Genomic DNA, 18,327 nt, shown 5'->3' on the forward strand with positions numbered 1-18,327 from the left:
TGCTTCCTCGGGATTCCCTGCTCAAAAGTACTAGACAATAAAGGTTGTTCGCAGAAGAATCCTGTCGCCGCGCGTCGTTCTTGCTGGCGAGACGTTAGGCACGCGACACTTCCCTCCTCTACTGGTGCATCCACCTTTCTTCAGGTCCTACCCTCAGTCGAGGTTGGTCCCCCAAAAGCTTCAGATGCAACTTTATACAATTCCTTTATTGAAAGGAACTCACTTTGCAGGACTGCTCTCAGTAACCAACAACCTGTGTTTCATGGTATTTGATCAGATTTTAAAAAGTATTAAGTTTATGGAAGTTTTGAGGGTCTAAGAAAATCAGTCATGTAGGGGTAGCACCTGAAACCCTTCCACATACAGATGAGGGATTCTTAACATCTCAGACCAAGTCAATTTAAAGCAGCTGCCTTTAGACTCCAACCCACCCCCAAACTTTCATAAGATCCTATTTACAAGAAATAAAGTGCATGAGTTATTTCACTAAAGACCCTCTTCGAGTTCCTGTTTTACTGAGCTGTAACACCCGAAGGGAAGAGTACTCTCTCCTGAAGCTTCCCTTGTAGGAAGCTGCTCTAGCCTACTGCAGCCACTTCCTGCTCTAGCCTCCTAGTTGCCCACTGTGTCTTACCATCCCACTGACTCCAGGGCACTGACCTTGGCCCCTAGCTTTCCCCTGCTTCCTGCTGCCTGCCACTGACTCAGGGGCAGCAGCGCCTGCAGAAGGGGCTGGCAGCCCGCCTTGTTCTAGCTTCCCCTCAGAGAGCTGCTACTCTCTGGCTGCACCGGCCAGGCCAGAGCCCTTCAGATGCCTGCTGATAGCCCCCAGTAGGCAGATCAGTATTGTTGTGCCAGACTGCAGAATTCCGAAGGGACCACCACAAACCACAACTCAGATGCAAGCACATGAGAGTCTTTATTCAAGCTCGAGCTGTTGCTTTAAACTTATAATAAACTTATGGAGCTAGAAGATAGATAAAGAATGTTTAGTAAGGTATTAAACTTAATGGAAAGACATGTAAATAATTCTACTGTAACTCCTTAAACCTTATCCACCTATGACATGAACTATTGCCTTACACTATGAACTATGTAATTCCTTAAATTCTACTGTAATTCCTTAAACCTTATCCACCTATGACATGAACTATTGCCTTACACTATGAACTATGTAATTCCTTAAATTCTACTGTAATTCCTTAAACCTTATCCACCTATGACATGAATTATTGCCTTACACTATGAACTTATGGAATGTAAAAGTGTTTAGAAAAACTATATGACCAACTATCCTGCTGTAATGTTTCTACTTGATAATTGCTATGAGGTAATTTTGTCTGAGAAAGTATGGAAACTAAGAACACAAAGGGTTAGAATAGTGAGAATGTTAATTACCAGAAGCTTTTGGCCTCAGAATAGCAAGAGAGTTAATTGCCAGAAATGATCACTTTCTGGTCTACCTCAGTACCTGGGTGTCAAGGTCCCTGGGATCTTGACACTAATTTCAGCAGGAAGTAGTTACAGAAGAGAATACTTTGTTCCTTATCCTCAACAAAGGCTAGAATGTTGGGTCAAATAAAAAGTCCCTGGCATAGGGGACAAAATGGCTACATAAAGTGTCTGCTGGCATACCAGGAAAGATGCCTATTAAAACCAAACAGGCCCAGATCTGCTGTGGGGAGTCCCTTATTTCTGAAGACGGGTTTCCTGGAGGGATATGTCTCCTGCTTCCCAGATGCCATCTTTTTTTTTTTTTCTTCTTTAAAACAAAGAGCTGGGCTTCTGGGCTTTACAAAGAGTGGGTTTCTGAGATGTCTCCATCTAGGCCTGGTGTGGGCAGTCCCCTGGTATGCTGCCCCCAGCAATATGTCATGTGTATACTGCCTTGTCAGCCTTTTCTCAACTAGTCACACTATCCACTGGTAATATTTTCTTCCTACATTTTCCAAAATGACTATCTTATCTTCTTGTCCTGAAGGATCTCAACTAGAGTTTAGTTTCTTGTCATCAGCAATTAAACTGATGACCTCACACATCCCATTCAAGGATACTACTACTGTCTCAGAACTTGAAAAGCTAAGGAAACTTCAGGATATGCAAATGTTTCTTTGCTCTGGAAGCTAGGCAGAGCAATAGGTTGTGGAAAATGGGCTGCTCACTTGCATAGGGATCAATACCAAACACAATGCTCCTTTCCAGGCCCGAGAATCGACGTATGCTGTCAAACATGATAGAATGACTGACAAAGGTATCATTCATCTGAGATGCTCTCCTCTGCCTTATTTTTCTCAGGAACCTACATACATGCTCTTGTTTATCATTGTCTGTGCTGAAAAGCACTGCAATATCTTGGGGAGAATAGCCATTCCTCAAGAAAAAATCACACTTCTCTGCTACATAGCTCACCATTTTTTCCATACTCAAGTATTCAATCTTAACAGTGCCTAATATACCTTTGGGCCACTTAAATTTATGGAGCATATTTAGGGACTCTGGAGGGATGTTGCTTGGAGGGTTATCTTTGATTTGCTGCAATTCTTGTTGTAGGAACTCTGCTATTTTATCCGCATTTCGTACCACTTGTGTGAGCTCTTCCTTTGGATACTGGTGTTTGAAATCTGGGAGGCCACTCGTCTTCATGTGACTGGTCTGAAAGTAGTCCAGAAAGATCCAGAGGATTCCGGGACAACCTTCTGTTTTCTGAGTGATTGTTCTTGCCTTCTCATACCAGTTCCCATCCTCACTGCGGAAATTCTGGGCTTCGTCAACAATGATGTGTTGGATCGACCCCTTAAAGTCACATTTCATGAAGGTTTTCCGGGTCACTGCCTGACAGATATTTTTTGCTCTGTAACAGTGAAAAAAGACATTAGGTGTTTCTTTGACTATGTCATATTCCCTGCAACACGGCACTGCTGCCTCAGATCATTTTACTGACTAATTCCCAGGAACTAGGGTAACATAACAGAAGAGTTCAACCCCAGATTGAAAACACACAGAGGAAGGTCCAAACACTTACTGGATGAAGTCCCTCAACTGCTGATTTTCACAGATGTAGAGAATTTTATCTGTGTCACAGTGGAATGTGTTTCTGATCTTCTCCATGATTTTCATGGCCATGATGGTCTTCCCTGAGCCTGGCAAGCCATGTACAAACAGTTCTCTGGTTTTGTGGAGACTTTTCGAGAGTATCTTATACTGTTGGGCTGTGAGAAGATTCAGAATTTCACAGCCAAGCTGGTCGCTCAAGAAAGAGCTGAAGTTGAGCAAGACAATCACAAGGGCCTGCAGCAAGGCCTCCATTTCCTGGATGTTTGCAAGGTTATAGGAGTGTGGGTAATCAATAAGAGAGACTGAGTGCCCACTGGTGTCAATATTGTTCTGAGAACTCAGGCAGAGAACTTTGGTCATGACACACACTCTCCCAGTGTAGCCCCCTGTGTTCACCAGCTTCTGTTTTAGAGTAAAGGCAGTGCGGGTACAGTAGTCCTGACCCCGTTCATCCTGCTCCCCAAGGATTGTGTAGAGTGTCGGGGGGCTATCTTCTGCAATCAACAGAGCATCACAGATGACTCCCTGATTTTCTTCCAAGTTCAGGTCCACAGCCCAGCTTCTAGAGAGGATCAGCAAACCACAGGAGATAGAACATATTTGCTGGCTTATTAAATTCTCTAGTCGATCATGTTGGGAACACAGCTCCCTCCAGAGGCATTCGGGAGTATACTTTAAACAACCTGGTGACACTGGACATGAAAAGAATAGGCAAGATTTCAAATCAATGTATTGTTTCAAACAACTTACATATTATGTTTTAAATGGAGAATGAAGTAGGTGGCCAATATATAACAAATTCAGTGGTGTTTTTGGAAGATTTTTGTCTCATATGTTTTGTCTGAATATATGTACATTACACACACACACACACATAATGTATATATACATATGCATCCATACACAGATACTATATATGCATGTATATATATTGTGTATATATGTATGTATATATGTATACATACAAAACATGTATATATATTACATATACACATACACATACACACACACACACACACACACACACACACACACACACACACACACCTTACAGGTCCTTTGCTTGTAGATTGTCCTGAAGCTGTTTGTATTTTAATGTTAATTCCACTTCTGGAAGAAGGGCTGCCTAATGACTCCAACTGAACCTTCCCATTTTAATTAGTAAAATAAAGGAAAGCCAGTGACTGGGCAGGGCAAGGGAGGTGGAGAGAGGAGAGGTCCGAGAGGCAGGGGAAGTGAGAGAACAGAGGGGGAGGGGGAATGTCGTTGCAACATAAAGCTTCCCAAGGACCAGCTAGACCCAGGTGGGATTTATTGGTGTTAAAAGGCTATGAACATTAAGGATTTTATAGGTCTAATATCTCATGTAGAAGGGCAGTTTGTATCTTTGTCTATTTGATGCAATCTTGCTGTGTGGATTGAGAGTTTAATATAAAAACCTGTATGAAAAGCTATCGGGCTGTAGAGTTTTCTTTGTTGGATTTTGGGGTAGAGAAACATCCCGGGACAGAGGCAGAGAAGAGGCGGTAGAAAACCCTCCAGGGAAGGGAATTGTGTGGATGAGTTGGCCGTGGTTTCTGCTCGGACCGGGTGCCAGAGGAGCACGTGACTCCAAACTAAAATCGGGCCTGAAGGAGTGAGACCTCAGGGCTGGTAAAGAGATAAACCATTTTTAAATTATTTAATATTTACTGCAGCATTTGCTTATGTATTACGGTTTCTGATTTTGTGTTCTTATGGGATATGTGTGAGAGTGTGTGTATGGGCATCTGCTATGTATGTGTTCCCTGTTCTTTTTCTTAGGTCCCCCCAACCCCCGTTTGTTCTATTTTGGTTCATTTATTTTAGTTTGTTTTCTAATGAGAAAGGGGACAGAAGGGTGTGGAGCTGAGTGTGGAGTAGGAGATGGGGAAGTTTCTGGGTGGAGTTGGGAGAGGGGAAATCATTTGAATATATCGAATGAAAAAACTAAATTCTCAATTAAGGTTAAATTTATAAAATAAAAAGATGTGCAGTACAAGGGACAAGGAGGAGAAATCCCATCTGTACGCATCCCCTTTTGGTCATAGCCCCCCAAGCTGACAGACACATGTTGGCCTCCCGTTACCTTAGAGAAATCTGTGCCAACTGATGAAATTTACTGAGCTTAAAGAAAACTTTAAAATTCTTAGATCAGATTCCTTTGTGGAAAGTTTATAAAAACAATTCTAATAAGCTAATGGTAAGAAGAAGCTCAGGTAAATTAATTTTGAAAGTAAACCTAAGGTCCTTCTAGCATATTAATTACCAGGGCATTAATAAATGCTTATATCATATGGATGTCAGATTTGATTAATTGATCTCAAGTATGTTTACAGTGTGAAATTAAAGAAGCTTTCCTATCTTCAGAAACCTGCATCTTTTCTAAGTAGGAAATTTTAGACAAAAGCTAGCTAAAGTCTAACATTTTCCACTGTCTGAAATGATTACTTTGTACCGAGATTAGACCCTGGTGACTCTTTGTCTTACTACCTTCTTTCAAGATAAATTACTAATGGCTCCTCAGTGCCCTCTTATCTGCCATACATGTGCTTATGTTTTCTCCTCATCCTTAAAAGCTGACTAAAGGACAATTATATCATCGTGTTTCCCATGCAAGGTTTTTGCTATGACTGTACTGGTTCAGTGAATTCCGGACACAGGATAAGAACTCCTTAGGAAGCTGCTTCAAATATGCATAAGTCTCGCCCCTGGAATAATATGTTTTAAAACCCTAGTGAGGGGTCTTGGCCTCTGTATATTAAACATTCAGATTTTGCTAGTCCTATTCTAGATGACTTCAAGGGTCATCTCATTCCCAAGAGGTTTGTAGCATGGCGGCTTCCTAACTTCTTTTTAACCAAAGTTATTAAATGGTCTCTTTCTCTTAACAGAAAAACTATCTGTTCTTACCTTGAAATAAACGCTCTTGTAGGTCGACTTTATGTTCCAGTCCTTTTTTAGAATACACTGGTCTGCAGTGAGGAGGGCTGTTGGATAGACTCAGCTGACATTCAAAATCTGTAGACAGGTCTCGGAGGGAAGATTGCTCACTGGAAGCTGCCTCTGTGTGACACAGTAAATGAAGAGTCAGAGTAACAAACTGTAGGCTCTATTCCGGGAACAGGGTGGCAATTGGAAGGACATCAGAAACCACAAAGAAGGGAAGCTGAAAGGTAATAACTTGATCCAGAAGGTAATATTAGCAGCCCTGATGAAGAGACTCAAAGTCTTACCCATGCGACAAAGGCACAATCGTCAAAAGTTTCAAATCCAACTGGAGGTTCTGGGAAAGCAGGGACCCCTCTGACATCATGGGTAAGCAAGCGGTGGACAGGAGAACCATTTTGTCAGTACACTGGCTGCTAACTTGATTGAGAGCCACCCACTGGTTGATCCTGAGCTGGTTGGTACCCTGGGATCCTAACAGTAAGAATCAGGAATCCTGGTGTCAGCCTGCTAAGCCATGGAAGGTAAGCAGATCAAATAGTTCAGGTAGCAGGAGGCTGGGCACAGAAAGTGAAGATTGAGAATGGAGAAATGGCTCAGAGGTCAAGAACACCTCAGAGGTTCCCAGCAGGGTTCAATTTCTAGCACCCACATGGTGGTTCACAATCACTTATAGTTCCAGTTCTAAGGATCTAATGGCCTCTTTGATCCCTTCAGATGCTGCAAGCACACGGTACAAATACATACATGCAAGAGAACATTTACACATTGATGATGGTGGACTGAACCCTGAACCTATAGTGGTAAGACAGCCCAACTAAGTGCTGTTCTTTATAAGAGCCTGCCCTATGTAGTATAAATTTGAGCCCACAACCTGAAGATAATTGAGTCTGGTAGGTATGAGCCTGTTAAAAGCACTGGCCCAGACAGCAGTGAATTAACATATATGTGCTGTATGTCAGTGCATTGAATTTCATAAAACACTACCGGGCACTAAGGGACAGATGGATCAAGATACAATAACAGTGGGTGACAATTTTTTTCAGCAGGTAAATCACCCTTTACAGCTACTGCCAGTGATCAAGGAAATGGCTAGTACCTATTTCAAAGTTTTCTTTTACCTCCACTCCAAGTCTTCTCGCTGTTCTTCCTGTTCCCCAACTCAGCTCCTTCTAGCTTTGAAGTCTGAACAAAATGAGTCCTCCTCTGCTTTCTGCAATGTTAGCAGGCTCTTTTCTTCTCCAATCACATTGGGTTTTTCTTCCAACCATGCTGAGTGCTGTAGGGCCCAGCTTGAAGGGCTCAGCCTAACATTTTGCTTTCAGATATCATTTTATGATTAATTTGCCCTCTGGATCAAATCATCTACTGGAAAAAACCCCAACTTGTTCCAGGAGCCATGTCACCCGGGTAGCAATCACAATTCCCGGCAAATAGCCTCTCCATTCCTCGAAACAACCAATCATCTCTAACGGGGAAATTACCTAATGTCTAAAGAAGATTGATTAAGCTAGCAACCATTTTCACACCCACCTGAAATTATTACTAGCCAATAGAACTGTCCACACTCCAGATCCAGATGCTCCCACCCCCCAACGCCACTCGGTGACTCCGTGCCAGCAGCCCCATCATCACTAACAGACATTTTCATGATTATGTATCTTCACTATTTGCATGCTCAATACCCCTGTAAAGCCAGCACAGTCATGTCTTGGTCTCTGTCTTTTCTAACCCCACTCAGGGGCAACAATTTGTATACCCCCCAAATTTATATAATGTGGTTTTGCAGCATTCCTTGACCCTCCAATCGCTGACATACTCTTTTGCCACAAAGCCCTTTCAGTAATAGGATACAAAAACTAATATATGCCAGGTGGCGGCGGCATGTGCCTTTAATCCCAGTATGTGGAAGATAGGTGGATCTCTGTGAGTGTGAGACCAGCCTGTCTACAGAGCAAGTTTCAGGACAGACAAGGCTACATGGAGAAACACCGTTTCAAAAACCAACAAAACAAAAGGTAGAGAAAGCCAACTTCAGTGGGTGTAGAGAACTTAGATTTCCAGAGTGTGAAGGATACAGAGGAACTCAAAAGAGCTAGAAAAGACTGAAAGGAAAAGCTCTTGCCTCTTACCTGGGCCAATATCCAGCATCATGTGTACCCATTTCTCGGTGTTCAGGCTGTAGATACCTTTCTTCTTGTCTACCATCCATGAAATGGGAGCCTCTGAGAACACCGCACAGCAGAACTGCTCTACTTTGATCACACAGAGATAACCATACAAATTTCCCTCTTGAAACACATCTATGACTCTGGTCTTATAAGACACCTTTTCTTTAGATGAACAAAAATGAAAAACTGGCAACTTGGATATTACTTCATTGACCACTGTTTCCAAAGAGGCACGGTCAATGTTGTCTTTGGGGCATCCCAGGACTCTCTTACTCTTATCATCCACTCCAAAGAAAAGATAGCCTCCCCGGGTGTTTGCAAATGAGGATATGTACTCTCGAATTATATTTTTTATATAGTCCCGGACATTTTTGGTAGAGAATAATTTAAACTCAATAGATGTGGATTCAGAAAACATCAAGACTTGGCCATATTCGAGTTTCTCACTTTGGAAAATTTCAAAAGCAGGATTTGGTTCAAGGTTGTTCTCTGGAAACGTGACTCTGGGAATTTTAGTAGGTGGAGCTCTGTTATCAGTCGGACTACATTTGACACACTTCTTTTCATTCAGAAAATCAAATGCTTGTCTTGAATCCATGGCAACCTTAGAGGTTAAAGATCGACGGTACAGGGAAGAGCCCAGGCTGCAAATTCGAGGCATAGTGGAACCATCTTCAAGACTGCAGCTCCAAGATTTAACAAAAATGTAAAACAGGTCCCCTTGTTGCTTGGTCTCAAAGAAAGCCTGCAAATCAGAGGATGGAATAAGCTCTCTTAAAGACTGTTCCAAGTCCAGCCCTATCTCCACAGGATGCTCGCTCCTGTTGGCCATTTTCATAGCAATTACTCCTCCTCCAGAGTTTAACAGAGCACAAGCAGCCTTTGTAATTCTTGTCTTCTCCAGCTTTCTCTTCTTTGAGTCCATTTTATTTCTATCTGTTTCTCCGAGAGTCACATCTCCCGCATAGATGATCAAGTCTGGGTAAGACTGTTTCACCACTAAGGTGGGGTGTGTTTCCATGACGATCCTACAGTCAAACAATCCAAACATTTGTTTTACTTTTACTAAAAATTGAATTCTTCCATGCACATAATTCACTCATCTACTTATTGAAACATATTTAATATAAGCCAAATATATTCCATCAAAGCAATTAAGTATCAAGTATGGTAAAAAGAGTCCCTTCTCTTTAGAAACTGTGTTGGGGGGCAATGAAAGAACAACTTATCATCACATTTGATATGGGCTATAGGAGTAAAACATATTAATGGGGTGTCTGAGCTAATTTTGCTATTGAACTGTGATTCGATAATGCTCTCAGGAGAGAATAACACCTAGTTACCAGGATTTTCAGGGTGAAGCCATCAGCATTAAGGTACTGGACCAGGAGGAATCAATAAATTCAAGGGTGTGCCACGGAGTGAGATATCACAGCTTGGAACAGATTTCTAATAAATTAAGGGATAAAGGAAGAATATACTGGAAGATGTCAAACAGGACATGAAAACCCAGAGGTGGGAGAAAAGCAAGAGGAATATGGTGTCGGGGCATGGAGCTCAAGGCCGTCTGCTGAGATTCTCCAGGTACATAAACTGCTGGCGAGTGCTGTACATTGAGAGCAGGAAGTCTTATTAAACGATTTAGTGAAATGCCAGGCAGTGGTGGCACACTCCTTTAATCCCAGCACTTGGGTGACAGAGGCAGGAGGATCTCTGAGTTGGAGGCCATCCTGGTCTACAGAACAAGTTCTAGGACAGCCAGGGCTACACAGAGAAACTCTGTCTGGGGGTGGGGGGTGTTTAGTGATATGACATAACTGGTGACTTTGAAAAGCCCCCAGATACTTTGGCTCATAGACGTCCAGTAAGCAAAACTCTATGAATTGTCCCAATATATTGAGAAATGAAAACCAGGTACAGAAAAAGCCACTAGAAAGACTTACTTAAAAAAAAAAGAGAGGCACAAAACTGTACATAAAGATCACAAATCATATAAAATACCTTGGTGTGACTCTAACCTAGCAAGCGAAAGATCTGTATGAAAAGAACTTCAAGTCTCTGAAGAAAGAAATTGAAGAAGAATTCAGAAGATGGAAAGATCTCCCATGATCATGGATTGGCAGGATTAATATAGTAAAAATGGCCATCTTGCCAAAAGCAATCTACAGATTCAATGTAATCCTTATCAAAATTTAAACTTAATTTTAGAGTTAGAAAGAGCAACTTGCAAATTCATTTGAAATAACAAAAAAACCAGGACAGTGAAAAGTATTCTCAACAACAAAAGAACTTGGGGGAAATCACCATCCCTAATGAACTGTATTACAGAGCAACGTGATTAAAAAAAAAAAAAAAAAAAAAAAAAAAAAAAAAAAAAAACCTGCATGGTATTGGTACAGAGACAGGCAGGTAGATCAATGGAATAGAATTGAAAACCCAGAAATGAACCTACACACCTATGGTCACTTGATCTTTGACAAAGGAGTTAAAGCCATTCAGTGGAAAAACGACAAGCATTTTCAATAAATGGTGCTGGTTCAACTGGCAGTCAGCATGCAGAAGAATGCAAATCGATCCATTCTTACTCCTTGTACAAAGTTCAAGTCCAAGTGGATCAAGAACCTTCACATAAAACCAGAAACTAATAGAAAAGAAAGTGGGGGAAGAGACTCAAACACATGGGCATGGGAAAATTTCCTGAACAGAACAACAATGGCTTATGCTCCAAGATCAAGAATCAACAAATGGGACTTCCTAAAATTGCAAAGCTTCTGTAAGACATTCATTAGAATAAAAAGGCAACCAACAGATTGGGAAAAGATCTTTACCAATCCTACATCTGATGGAGGGCTAATATCTAATATATACAAAGAACTCAAGAAGTTAAACTCCAGAGAACCAAATAACCCTATTAAAAATAGGGTACAGGGCTAAACAAAGAATTCTCAACTAAGGAATATCAAATGGCCGAGAAGTACATAAATAAATGTTTAGCATCCTTATTCACCGGGGAAATGCAAATCCAAACAACCCTGAGATTTCCACCTCACACCAGTTTGAATGGCTAAGATCAAAAACTCAGGTAACAGCAGATCCTGGCAAGGATGTGGAGAAAGAGGAACACTTCTCCATTGTTGATGAGATTGCAAGCTGGTACAACCACTTTGGAAACCGGTCTGGCAGTTCCTCTGAAAATTAGATCTAGTACTACCCAAGGACCCAGCTACACCATTCTTGGGCATATACCCAAAATTAATACACACACACACAAATCAGCAGCCCACCTATATACAAATGACAAGTGGACTGAGAAAGAAACCCGGGAAGCAATAACTTTCACAATATCTCCAAAATAAAATATTTTAGAGTAACTAACTAAACAAGTGAAAGACTTCTATATTAAAACTTATAAAATACTGAAGATAGAAACTGAATTACGATGTTGGATGATGGGAAAGCCCTCAAGCTCTTGGATCAGTAGCATTAATATGCCAAGCAGTAGTAAATTACCAACAAAAACAAACTCAATGGTATTTTGGAGGGGTTAAAAAAAACAAAACAAAACGGGGTAGAGATGCTAAACGGAGAATTCTCAACAGAGGAATCCAGAATGGCCAAGAAGCACTTATGTTCAACATCTTTAGTCATCAGGGAAATGCAAACCAAAATGACTCTGAAATTCCATCTCACACCAGTCAGAATGGCTGTGATGAAAAAAACTCAAGCAACAGCCCACAGTGGCAAGTCTGTGGAGAAAGAGGAACACTCCTCCATCGCTAGTGGGATTGCAAGCTGGTACAACCACTCTGGAAGTCAATCTGGTGGTTTCTCAGAAAATTAGAAATAGTCTTACCTGAAGACTTTGAGATACTGCTCCTGGGCATATGCCCAAAAGATGCTTCTCCATACCAGAAGGACAGATGCTTCACTATGTTCATAGCAGCCATATTTATAATAGCCAGAAACTGGAAACAACCCAGCTGTCCCTCAACCGAAGAATAGAAAACATGTGGTTCATTTATATAATGGAATACTACTCTGCTATTAAAAGCAAGGATATCATAAATTTTGCAAGCAATTGGGTTGAAAAATCGTAAGTGAGGTTAACCCAGACTCAAAAGGACATGCATAGTATAGTATGTACTCACTGATAAGTAGCCATAAAGTACAGAATACCTATGGTATACCCTACAAACCCTAAAAAGTTAAACAAGAAGGAAGGCCCAAGTGAGGATGCTTCAGTTCCACCCAGAAGGGGGAACAAAATAGTCATATGAGGCAGAGGGAGGAAGGGACATGGGTGGGAGAGGGAGAGGGAGGGTAATGGGGGGCAGGATCAGGTATGGGAAGAGAAGCCCAGAGGATCAGGAAAATAAATGGAAATCTGCAGGTGCTGGGGACAGGGGGCGGGGAGGAAAGGGGGAGGGGGAGGATCTCTAGGCTGTCTCCGAGACCTGGGATGCTGGGGAAAAAAACCTAAAAGAACAATAATAATATGCAATAATATAAACAAGTAATATATTTACATAAAAAAGAAATGTACATAAAGAAAGAGAAGTTGAAGGTTCTCTTTAAGAAGGAAGTGTTAACAATATTTAGCACGGAGGAGAGAGAGCCAGCACAGTGAGGACAGAGCAGGAGGCTGAGGGTCTGAAACAACAGAATCCTGAGCATCAAGGTTCGGCACCAATGGTCCAGGAGCTGGGAGAAGGTGAAGAAGAGGGGGAAGGCAGACAGCGGGCCTGACCAAGGTTAGGTTACAGCTGTCAGGGAGGTAGGAGGGAGAGTCTTCCAATGCCACCCCCTTTCTCATGTGTGTGTCTGGAGGCCTTTCTCCTAGGAGATCCCATATCCCATCAAGTTGACAGTGAGTGCTGTTACAACATGTCTTTATGCATCCAACATATACAAACCTATAAATTTGTCATATGTAATAACAATAACAACTTGAAAAAAACAATTTATAGCAAGGTATTATGTTATGATAGTATTTGCATAAAACAATGAAAGACAATGACCTGGAGAGATGGCTCAGTGGTATATTAGTATTTTGCTTGTATGTATGTCTGTAACATTACCTGCCTGGTGCCTGGTCAGAAAAGGGCATTAGATCCTCTGGGACCAAAGTTAAGAGAGTTGTTTACTGCTGTGTGGGTGCTGGGAATCGGACCTGTGTCTTCTGCAGGAACAAGAACTGCTGAGCCATCTCTCCAGATCTATATGGTGTTTTCAGGGAGTAAAATCCTAAAAATGTGATTGACACAGAATAAAACTGAACTAGAGGTTGTCTCTCACTGTTAAACGATTGTAGGGGCTTGTGGGACAACTGGTCTTAGCAATGGCACCATTTTGTGAGAACTACAGAAAGATCTTGTCTTTCTTACACAACCATATAAACAGTGGGTGAAAGATTAGGCCTTTGGCGAATGTGTGTCGAAAGGGAGAGTGGAACACACAAAACTCTAGATGGGCTGGGGCAGGACACTGGACAAAACAAATTGGGAAAGAACCAGGAAAGAAAGGAAATAGGCCGTAGATCATGTGATGTTTGGGAAACTGAAATCACTTGATCTTTGGCGCTTTTCCAATAACTTCTAGATAAACCCTGGATTAGAAAGTAATAATTCTATTTCTGACTCTTAGCTCCTTCCTCAGTTAAAGACAGTATCTTAGAGGGAGGGGTTGCTCCGTCACACTGGCAGAACATTGTAATTTAAAAACTTAGCTTGTACTCTGACTTATATCTGCTCTGCCAGAGTGTCTGCCCATCCGCGTCGACGGCTCACGAGAGACAGAAGGGGAGGGGGAAGGAAGGGAGGGACTGGGAGGGAAAGGGGGGGAAGGGGAGGAGAGAGCGAGGGGGAAGGGAGGGAGGGGGCGGGGAGGAGGGAGGGGGAGGGGAAAGGGAGAGAGGGGGTGGGGGGCGGGAGGGAATGAGAGACAGACAGAGAACACAGAGACTCCCTCCCCAATCTCTCCACTCCTCTGAGTCCTCCTCCTGTGCTAGGCTGGTCAAGCTCTCACTCACCCGGGTCATCCCCTTTCACCCTCACGCCCATCGAGTCCGAGTCCTCAGCACCCACTTTTAAAGGAACTAGTTGCCGAGTCTGGTAAAATATCCCGGCCTTCAGGCGGAAGAGACACGCAGATGTCACCTTGGCTTGTCACCTGCTCAGACCACGGGGTCCCGGACGTGGTGGGCTAGCCCTCGGTGAGGGTGGAAGGGAGCTGAGGGTCTCTAAGCACCTCACGAAGAATCGGAGGCGGCTCGTGCAGACCCTGTGCGCCCCAGATCCCAGCGCACGCAGAGTTCCCGCCTTCCCTTTTCGCGGGCTGGCGCCTCGCTCTCCGTTTCCCGGGCCGCGGGAAGAGACCAATAGGAAGCCTCCTAAATACCGGGACGCTTGAAACTCAGAATGTGCTTAACAAACTAAACTGCAATAATTCTGCACCTTAGCTATGTTGGGCTTTCAGATTTTAGGTGGTTTTAGTTTCTTTTGGTCTCCGCCTTCTCCCCACTTCTTTCTTTCCTCCTTCCTCCTCGCTCTTCGTATATCTGAGCGCTCCTTCACCAGCCCATCGGTCTGTATCTATTTCCCAACCAATCAATTATTGATGGAGTCTACTCATACGAATTACACAAGACAGGATAAAACGTATTCAAAAGGAGAAAAACTCTTCTCCGACGCCCGTCTCACGTCTGTCCCTGCTCCGCCCCCCCCCCCCCCCCAGGTCACACCGGGGTTCCTCACTCACCGGTTTGCAATCTGTGGGGAAAGACTGAGTGTTTCTCTCTCTATCTCCTTCCCCTAGCCGCCTCAGAAAGCAGAATTAGGAAAGAGACAAGAACGTAATTAAATCTCCCTTTTCTTCCCGAACTCCGCTTCCGGCCCAAATCTTTCAGGTCTGAGGCTGGGTGGTGTTCCACTTGTGGATTGGTCACCAGCCTGTGACCCAGAGGAGGAACCCCGCCTCCTGCGTGGGCTTGGCTAGCAGTGGTCACAGCGAACTGGCCCCATACTTCTTTCTAGCTTAGGATGTTGTCGGAAAAGGCGTTCTCCAGTTCTCCGCTGTGAAAAGCCCCAGGAAGGAGCACAGATTCACGCTGGGAAGAAGAGAGAGAGGAAGGAGCACAGATTCACGCTGGGAAGGAGAGAGAGGGAGAGGGAGGGAGAGAGAGAGAGAGAGTTAAGCTTTTATCAGGATCTCACCAGTGGGCTAGTGAGCTCTGAGCTCAGAGAACGAACCTCTGTTAACACCCATCCTTGCAGATCTTCATCTGTTGTGTGTGCCTACTACTGCATGTGCACTTATTACACAGGGTTAACAGCTAATGACATCAGGGCATATATTCTAGTTCATAACCTGTTTTTCCCATGGTTCCAAACCTCCTATTTCAGTATATTTTCATACCACGTATTAAATTTTAAAAAAATTCTTATCTTCCAGATTGTAGTGTTGAGAGAAAAACTCAACCTAAAATTCAACACACACACACACACTTCACCCAGTGGATAGAAAATAATGGTATCCTTTTTTTTTTTTTTTTTTTTTTTTTTTTGATGAAACAATGCAATTCAACAAGGGCTTTGTCACCGGCATAAAATGTTAAAAGCTGACAGCAATGTGCACCAGAGTGACACTTAGAATCACACGAATAAAGCCTACACTACAGGAGTAATTATGTGATTATTAATAGGTAATTAATCTTTCTCAGTGCTCAAAAATCACTGAAAAGATACAGACACAGCTATATTATGATACTTATAAAACATAGAAATAAAAAAATTGTGATAATTACAGGGGGCTGGGAAGACAGCTCAGGGACTCAGAGCACGCTCTTGTAGAGGACCTGGGTTTGACTCCCAGCACCCAGGCTTGCAGGCCGTGGTAACTCCAGTTCCTCGGAGCTGATGCTTCTGGCCATGTACCACACGTGCTGGAGAGATGGTTTTGTGCGCCATATAAAAAGACTATCCTTGTAATATCCAAATGCTAATTTTCGTGCTGGCAGTGATCTGATTACACCAGAATATCCCGTCACAGTATTTTGTAAACCTTGTTCTCCATCACTTCCTGTCTGGTCAAATAAAGAGCAGAATGGCCGATAGCTGGGCTGGAGAGTAAAAGTGGGTCTTCAGGGCAAAAAGAGGGTCTCAGGTGGGAAGCAGAAGCCAGAGCACCAGCCAGACAAGGATGAAGAAGCCGGTGGCAGGATGGGACTAAGATGGATGGAGGTGGGCCATCCGGTTCAGAAAGAAGCAGGGACCAGTGAGATCATCTGCTGCCCCTGCTTCTGCAGTTCTGCAGACGGTCTGCTTGACCACCTCAGCCTCCAGTTAGCACCTCAAAGTGGCATGGTGAAAAGCTAGGTAAAGCCTCTGCAGGGAGTTGTACTTTCTAAGTTGAAGTCTGGGGAGAAAGAGGGAGGGGGATTTATCTTTGCCCTTTGTTCTCAGTACTTATTAGACTCTCGGAGCATGTGTTCATAAGGTAAAACAAACAAACAACCTCACCACATGCAGGTCTGCACATAAATGCAGATCATAAGTTGAATACGAGGCTATAACAGAGAATGCCTGCTTGTATAAACACCAGGAGCTACTATCTGGCTTAACTTTCACCATCTGTTACTAGCTTGCAGGGTCATGGAAAATTTTTAGACTATAAGCAGTCCTTGAAGTTTAGACAAACTCAGTCAATATCGTATCTCCTGTTTTTGCACCTGGGGTTCTTACGACATTCAGTTAATGGTGTCTATAAGCCCTTGGAGCGTGCCCTAAGTTTTAGAAGTCAGCTGTTCTCTCAGATAGCAATAAAGCAGTCCTGCTATAAGAGATGGCTCAGCGGTTAAGAGCACTAACTGCTTTTCCAAAGGTCCTGAGTTCAAATCCCAGCAACCACATGATGGCTCACAACCATCTGTAATGGGATCTGATGCCCTCTTCTGGGGTGTCTGAAGACAGCTACAGTGTACTCACATACATTAAAATAAATAAATAAATAAAACATAATGAATGTCTCTGTGTGTGCTGCTATGTGGAAACAATGGTGACCCTTGTGTGCTGGTTGTTTCTGCAGAATAAACACTTTTTGTCTTTCACACTGTCTGAGTCTGGGGTCTTCCTTCAGCGACTTCAGGTCCATAAGGTGAGGTGTAGGGCAGGCCAGTGTCATCGGGTTAGAATCACTGGGAATTTGCCCAGCTACAGTGCCCAAAGCTTGTAATAAATATAATAAGTCTCTGTGCCCTTATTCAGAGCAAGGGTGGACATCAATAGTTACAGTTACACACATGGCTACGTAATACATGCACACACAATTTAAAAGTAAGATTTTGTGATAATAACAACACGAGAGAGGGAAGGGGAAGTATGAGACTATTGCAACACTTCTGCACCATCCATGAAGTAGCATGTAATTCAGCTGGGAAAAGTTAAACCCAGGTAGCCTAAGCCCCAGAGTTGCCACTAAATAAAATGGAAACAAAAAGCACATACTTGCTGTGTTTGGAATAACAGTGGCCCCTGTAGGCTCATAGGGAGCGGTGCTATTGGAGTTGTGGCCTTGTTGGAGGAAGTGCATCACTAAGGGGTGGGCTCTGAGGTCTCAGAAGCCTGATTCAGGTCTAGTGGCTCACTGTCTCCTCCCACTGCCCTTGGCGTGGAGGTGGAACTCTCTGTTCCTCCAGCATGATGTCTGCCTGCACACTTCCACGCTCCCCAGCATAGATAGTGGACTGAGACGCTGAAACTGTAAACCAGGCCCAACCAAGCGGTTTTTCTTTATAAAAGTTGTCTTGGTCATAGTGTCTCTTCACATCGATAAAAACCCTAAGATACATACTCAGTCAATAGGAGGGAAAGGGAAGTTAGTGTTAATATTTTTGTTTGTTATATTTTAATCTACCTATTATTATACACGCATGTATGTATGTATACATGTATGTGTGCATGTATATGTATCTACTATTATATATGCATATGTGTGTGCATGTATGTATCTACCTAGTTTATACATGTGTGTGTATATACATGCATGTATGTATCTACATGTGTGTATATATACATGCATGTATGTATCTACATAGTTTATACATGTGTGTATACATACATGCATGTTTGTATGTATCTAC

General features: G+C 42.9%; 1 protein-coding gene across 1 annotated transcript; it reads right to left on the minus strand.

The window, feature by feature from the left end:
* Positions 1–921: 921 nt before the first annotated feature.
* LOC308426534 (schlafen family member 13-like) lies at positions 922–15,082 on the minus strand. Its single transcript, XM_080924335.1, has 5 exons — positions 14,949–15,082; positions 8,154–9,220; positions 5,986–6,138; positions 3,023–3,746; positions 922–2,851 (listed from the first exon to the last, which is right to left on the minus strand). The coding sequence occupies exons 2-5, from the start codon at positions 9,211–9,213 to the stop codon at positions 2,080–2,082; spliced, it is 2,709 nt and encodes a 902-aa protein (XP_080780461.1). The 5' UTR covers positions 9,214–9,220; positions 14,949–15,082; the 3' UTR covers positions 922–2,079.
* Positions 15,083–18,327: the final 3,245 nt, after the last annotated feature.

This window comes from Micromys minutus (genome assembly GCF_963924665.1).
Source record: "Micromys minutus genome assembly, chromosome: 10".
Taxonomy (NCBI): Eukaryota; Metazoa; Chordata; class Mammalia; order Rodentia; family Muridae; genus Micromys; species Micromys minutus.

What these genes read in the sequence shown, in the direction of transcription:
- LOC308426534 (XM_080924335.1), bottom strand. Translation starts at nt 9,213, where the DNA reads ATGGAAACACACCCCACCTTAGTGGTGAAACAGTCTTACCCAGACTTG. An exon ending in GATGCTGGATATTGGCCCAG is followed by an intron (nt 6,139 to 8,153) that starts GTAAGAGGCAAG and finishes TGTGTCACACAG; the next exon opens with AGGCAGCTTCCAGTGAGCAA. An exon ending in ACAAGAGCGTTTATTTCAAG is followed by an intron (nt 3,747 to 5,985) that starts GTAAGAACAGAT and finishes TTTCATGTCCAG; the next exon opens with TGTCACCAGGTTGTTTAAAG.